The 6122-nt window shown below is 42.7% G+C and overlaps 1 protein-coding gene across 2 annotated transcripts in view; it reads right to left on the bottom strand.

The window, feature by feature from the left end:
- The window catches only part of Ccpg1 (cell cycle progression 1), a 30049-nt gene that overhangs the window by 1632 nt on the left and 22295 nt on the right, over positions 1–6122 (bottom strand). For both annotated transcript variants that reach the window (XM_050125464.1, XM_050125473.1), the window contains exons 7-8: positions 4310–4431; positions 999–2374 (exon numbers count right to left, since the gene is read on the bottom strand). In XM_050125464.1, the coding sequence (XP_049981421.1) occupies positions 999–2374; positions 4310–4431 (1498 nt within the window). The remainder of the gene's footprint in view (positions 1–998; positions 2375–4309; positions 4432–6122) is intronic.

The raw sequence follows: 6122 nt of genomic DNA, 5'->3' as shown, positions 1-6122 counted from the left end.
TCACAGCTTGCCAATCAATCCTCTTGGCTGCTACCAGTCAGCTAAAGGGCTAGGCACAATCCCACCCCATGACAAAATCCTTCAGGAATTTTCCATCTCACAAGACAGACACTTCAGGACAAAGTAGAGACCTTCCTAATTCCCTCCAGCCCACCTGTTTGTAAAGAAGTAGGTCTTCATTCCTCCACACCTTTGCAAATGACCTTCCATTCCAGTAAGATGCCTTCCCTGTGGACGAACTAACCCTCACTTCTCTTCCAAAAGCCAGTTTAGAGGCAAGGTTACTTCAATCATGAAGCATTCCTGGCCATCTCCAGACTGCCCTGAGGTCACTACACCGTGATGCCACTAGGTGCACACCTAATTCCTAACGAGCCAGGGGTTTGCTCGGCACAGCACTAGACACCTGCTTCAGGAACTAAAGACATCAGAAACCAGTCTCATTATTTTATAGGCACACTTGATTTATTCATAAAGATGGAACTATGTGAATCTCAAAGGTAAACACCACATACATGCAGTTACAGAATAAAAAGCTGAAGGACAATGCACACAGGATTGATTATGGAGCATTGTGGCTCCTGACCATCCACCACCCTTTTCTACAGTGACCGATCAATGAGTACTCTTACTGTCACATAAAACCAACAATGATGACAGAGGGGCAGCTGCACATGACCTAAACTTGACATTAAAATCTGTTCTAGCTTCCTATCAAAGATTATACTACACTGAAAGAAACCAAATTGGCTCAAATAAGTTAATATACTCTTAACTAATTTTTAAGGTATAATTTAATCATTTGTTCAAGCCAATGGATTTTTCAGTTTGCAATATTTAAGTTTTAAAACTTTTCCAATTTATTCAGAATTTCAGTAGTACAAAAGCTTGCCTCTTACAAACAGTAACCTGCCAAGAAGCTCAGCGATTAAAAAAAACACTATGCAATATACCACTCTTAGAATCTATTATAGTAACATAGTTTTATGTAAACCGACCTGGGTCCGAATGGAAGGGCAGAATTGTGCCCAAAGTGTCTATATATGTATCCGTCCAACTTCTCCAAACGGTCATCCTCTACGTGATACTCCTTTAGTCCCTTAAGGTAGCATTTCACGGCACCAACAAAGTGGGCGAAGAGCTTCTGGTCTTGTCTAAAGACACCATCCGGGAAAAACGGACTGATGAACTGATCCAGTTCTTTCCAGTGGTGAAAAGTGCCCAACTCATTCAGTAAGTACCACTGAATCAGCTCTCTGAAGTCATTCATCCTGATAGGACTCGCTGCATTAACAGGGCTAGCAGATTCTTGCCCGGCACATTCAAACATACCCGAACAACCCCTTCTGGTGGAATGGGTATCCTTGAAAGTGTATGAATTTGCATTTTTTCTAATTTCTTCTGAGTGACTGGGCTTTTCTCTCCCTCCATCCCTCTGTGCAGAAGGGCCTCTGCCATTCTGGTTCTGATTCAGTACCTCGTGCAGTGAGTACAAAGAAAAACCATAACCTGTTCTTGGCTTCTCAGTTCCTGCTTCTTTTGAAGCCCCAGATCGCTTACTGCCCTTCTCATCAAAGATGTTCTTGGTGGTATCTTTGAAATGTCGAAAAGTGGACTTGACTGAATCTGAGAACTTCTTCAGATTTTCCTTCACAGCTTCTTTGGCCTGTTTGATTTTCTCTTTATGGTGCCTCACGAACTCCTTGGTAGAATTTTTCATAGCATCAAATGTCTCTTTAACTGTCCCCAGGAACGTCTCCTTCGACTTGCTCTTTGCCCTTTGGTTTCCTTTGCTTCCTCTCTTCCTCCCTTCGGTCTCTGACTTCCCGTTCTGATCTTTTGCCTCAACATACAGTCTTTCCCACAAGTCAGAGCGCTGCTGCTCGAAGGTTAGCTTCTGCTCCAACTCCATGAGTCTCTGCTGTAACAACACGACTTCCTTCTCTTCAGTCCGCACACTAGGACAATCTGCATGCTCCTGTGCCTGGCGAGGGACTGGCTGCTCAAGTTCTGCCCGCAGAGCCTTAACTGTGAGCTGTTCTCTCTCCAGGTCCCTCTTCAACATCTTTGCTTCCTCTAACAGAGTCTCCCTTTCATTAAGGAAACTCTTTGTTTTCTGTTTCTCCACTTCTAAGCACTCCTTAAGAAACTGGTTCTCCTTAACTAACTGGGTACTTGTGCCTTTATCCTCCAACAATCCAATCTGCTGTCTGAGTTGCCGTAACTCTTCCTGCAGTGAAGACAGGGCTTTTTCCTTCTTCTCCAGAGATATTCGTAAATACTGGTTTTCTGCAGCAAGATTCTTTTTCTGGGTTTCAAAGGTAACCGCTCCCAAAGTACCGGTCCAACACCTCTCAAGGTTTTCTTTCAATAACTAGAAGGGTTTTTTTTTTTTGAAAGAGAAGAGAAATGTCAAGTCCTTGATAATTTAATCTAAATCTTAATCTTGTAACAACCATAACCTTTACTGCCCACATATGTATATGTATATAGGTATGTATATGAGCATGCGCATAAATCCCCTGGGTGTGGTTAAACAGTATTAAAAATTGGGAAATAAATGCTAAATGCCACTTGTCACATATTCAAGAAGGCTTTTGTTCTTGAAAAAAATGAAAACTACAAGTATCACACAAACACTGATGAGGAGGGAAGACTTCAAATAAGGACAAGCTAGGCAGAACTCCATCCATCTCTAATAGAATAAAGGGCTGAGTAGTTACTAGCAGACTCAAGGCCCCAGAGTCAATGCTCAGTGCTGCATACAGACACACCATATCACACACATTCATACAGACACAACACCAGATCACACACATTCACACAGACACACCAGATCACACACATTCACACAGACACACCAGATCACACACATTCACACAGACACAACACCAGATTACACACACTCACACAGACACACCACCAGATTACACACATTTGTAAACTGGAAAAGTGAGGAAAACCCCTCCATCATGTTATTATGGGAGCTGACCTGGAAGATGCCTACGGAAAAAAAAACTAAGATTTTTTTATTTATTCATTTATTTTGAGACAGGGTCTCTCAACATAGCCCTGGCTGTCCTGGAACGCACTAAGTAGACCAGGCTGGCATCAAACTCAGAGATCAGTGCTGGGATTAAAGGCGCAGGAAACACTAAGACTTATAAAGTTAGCTGCATTTGCCTTCTGTGAGTAAACATGAATCAGTCATTAGTATCCCGACTCAGTACCAACATGGATTAAAACATATTCCGAAGGCAGCATGCTATGGTGGTACGTGCCTTTAATCGAGCACTGGGGTGGCTGGAGATGCTACAGTATGTCGGTGTATAAGTCAGAGTCTCATGGAAACATCTCTGTACACAGAGGATACTATGAATCCTGGTAACACAGTTAACTACTTCCCCAAATCCAAATAAACTTGAATTTGGGGGGAAAAGGAGTAATAGAATCTTACGTGTGAAAAACAACTAATTGAAATAGTTGTTTCACTAACTCATTGCTCTCAGAAAAGAAAAGCAAGACTTAAAACTGTAGTTTGCGAGAGGGTCCAGCTGCCAGCACCAGCTGGTCCTGGATGCTGGACTGATGATCTAAACTGGACTGCCCAGCACCCAAATCACAAGACTGACTCCTACAGTTGTTTTCTGATTTGCGCCGTGCATGCAAAGCACTCAAGCACTCATGCACACACACACACACACACACAGGTCCATTTTAAAAGATCTTTGAAGTGAAATACTTAAGTGGAATCCAGTTAGGTCTGCTAGCCTTGTCAAGTACTTAGTCTCCCTGAAACACACTGCTTCACTCACAAGAGCGCCAAGAAGTTACATGATATAAACCAACGGAACAGGTATAAAAATACTGAACAACTTCTTAACATTATTTTTAATTTTATTACATTTATTTGTGTGTTTTAGAGCCTGTCTGTAGGTCAGAGATCAACCTGTGGCTGTGGGGAGTCTGCACTCTCCTTCTACCAGTAGGCCCGGGGATGGAACTCAGTCGGTCAGGCCTGGTAACGAGCAGATAACTGCTGAGCCAACTCGCTCGGCCCAATTATTGATTGATTGATCTTTACTGTAACCTCATCTAAGTCGCTTAACTGTTGGCTTCTGCTTTTTTTTCCTTTTCAGCTTTCTGAGGCAGGTGTTGCTAAATAGGCCAGACGAGTCTTGAACTTGGCCTAATTTTGTACTGCCTCAGTCCTCATGTGCTAGGATAGGGTTATTGTGTATGTGTCCCCTACACCTAGCTGAAACAATTATTTCTACTGGTTACTTCTCAATGTTTAATTTATACTCACCTTGAAATCTAGGAAAGACTCTGGTTCTTGCTGGCATTGTGAGAGGTAACCTTTCCCGTTAATCAGCTCGTCTGTGTGGGTCTTCCTGACTGACTGCTGGAGCTTCTGAGTCTGAATTGTGCCTGAAATGGAAAACCATCAGGTGTAGAGAGCATGAGAGCCACCACTCAAAACTGCATGAAGCATTCAATCCACACTAGCTACTTAACTTGTGAAAGGGCACTGCCTTCTTTAAAAACCCATGGTGTCACTGTCACATGCAGTGGGTGCGAGAGCTCAGGCCAAGCAGATTAATAATGTATGTTAACCCAGTCAGCACACACAAGAACATTTAAGCAGTTCACCGCCCTTCCAAAGAAAAACACAGGGCACTCTGACAATGACAACAAAAGCTCTCATCTTGCTATACTGAAGGCATTCAGCTTTGCATTGGGAACTGTGAAAGTGTTCCAAACCTATTTAAACAGAGAATAGGCCATCAGTGGATTTCTTTTCCTACAGATTAAGAATCAAAGAAAAATGAAAATATATGTATCTTAATAATTTGCCTATAGGATACTGAAGATAGCACAGGAAGTCTAATTACAAACACCTACCATTCTCAAAATTGTCTTTTTTGTTTGTTTTTCAAGACAGGGTTTCTTGTTGTAGCTCTGGATTCTGTCCTGGAACTAGCTCTGTACACCAGGCTAGCCTAAAATTTACGGAGATCCGCCTGCCTCTGTCTCCCAAGTGCTGGGATCAAAGGTGTGTACCACCAATGCCTGGTGAGTCAGGATCTTAAGTCATCCAGAATAGAGTTCAACCCCCTATTTAGTCGAAGACGATCTTGATCTCCTCCCTCTACCTGTATGAGTTGGCTCCCTCCTTCCCCATGTGGCTCTCAGGGACCAAACTCAGGTATCAGGCTTGGAAGTAAGCACCCTTACTCACTGAGTCATCTTGCTGGCCCTCAAAGCCATCTCGGCCATAGGACGGGGGCTGTATGTAACTCGGTGGAAGAGCCTCTGGCTACCATCCGTAAAGCCCTCAGTTTACCACCTGGTTCCTGGACAATTCCTTCTTTTTTTAAATTTTTTATTAAATTTATTTATTTATTTATTAAAGATTTCTGCCTCCTCCCCGCCACTGCCTCCCATTTCCCTCCCCCTCCCCCTGGACAATTCCTTCTTATTTGACCTTAAATTCAAAGGGCTTTTTTTTTTTTTTGCCAAGACAAGCTGTTTGCAAGTTCTTCCTACATGTGTCACACACAAGAAAATATACCACTAAACCAAAAGGCACACCTGCCAGCTAACATGCCACTACATACAGAAGTTTAAACAGTCCGTTTTAATTCATTCTACAGATCTTGGAACCCATTTCTGAACATCACTCAATACAGGAGTGAGGATTCAACTCAGTGGTAAAGGGTTTAGCACAACATCTAGCTACTTCACTATCTAGCAGGGCTTTTCCCCTTGGAAACCCTCTACTTCAATGGGAAGCAGCCAGCACACCTCCTGAACTTTGATGGACTACCAACGCATAAATCCAGGTTGGAAACCTCACTGTACTAACCATCTCAAGCCCCCTTCAGTCTAACAAGGAGGCCTTCAGCACCAGTTTATGGATTACCAAACTCTAGGCAGTTCCAGCTGACCTCCAACTTCTTGTATTTTTACTTTACTTTTCTTTCCTGCATTTTGTTATTGTTGTTTTTTTTTATATTCATTTAATATGTATACAGTATGTATGTATACAGCCTGCATGCATGCCTGTTTATGTACAGAAGGGGGCACTAGATCTCATTATAGGTGGTTCTGAGCCACCA

This window comes from Alexandromys fortis, unplaced genomic scaffold (assembly GCF_014885135.2).
Source record: "Alexandromys fortis isolate MF-2015 unplaced genomic scaffold, M_Fortis_MF-2015_v1.1 scaffold_22, whole genome shotgun sequence".
Classification (NCBI taxonomy): domain Eukaryota; kingdom Metazoa; phylum Chordata; class Mammalia; order Rodentia; family Cricetidae; genus Alexandromys; species Alexandromys fortis.
This window is presented reverse-complemented; position numbering and strand designations above follow the sequence as displayed.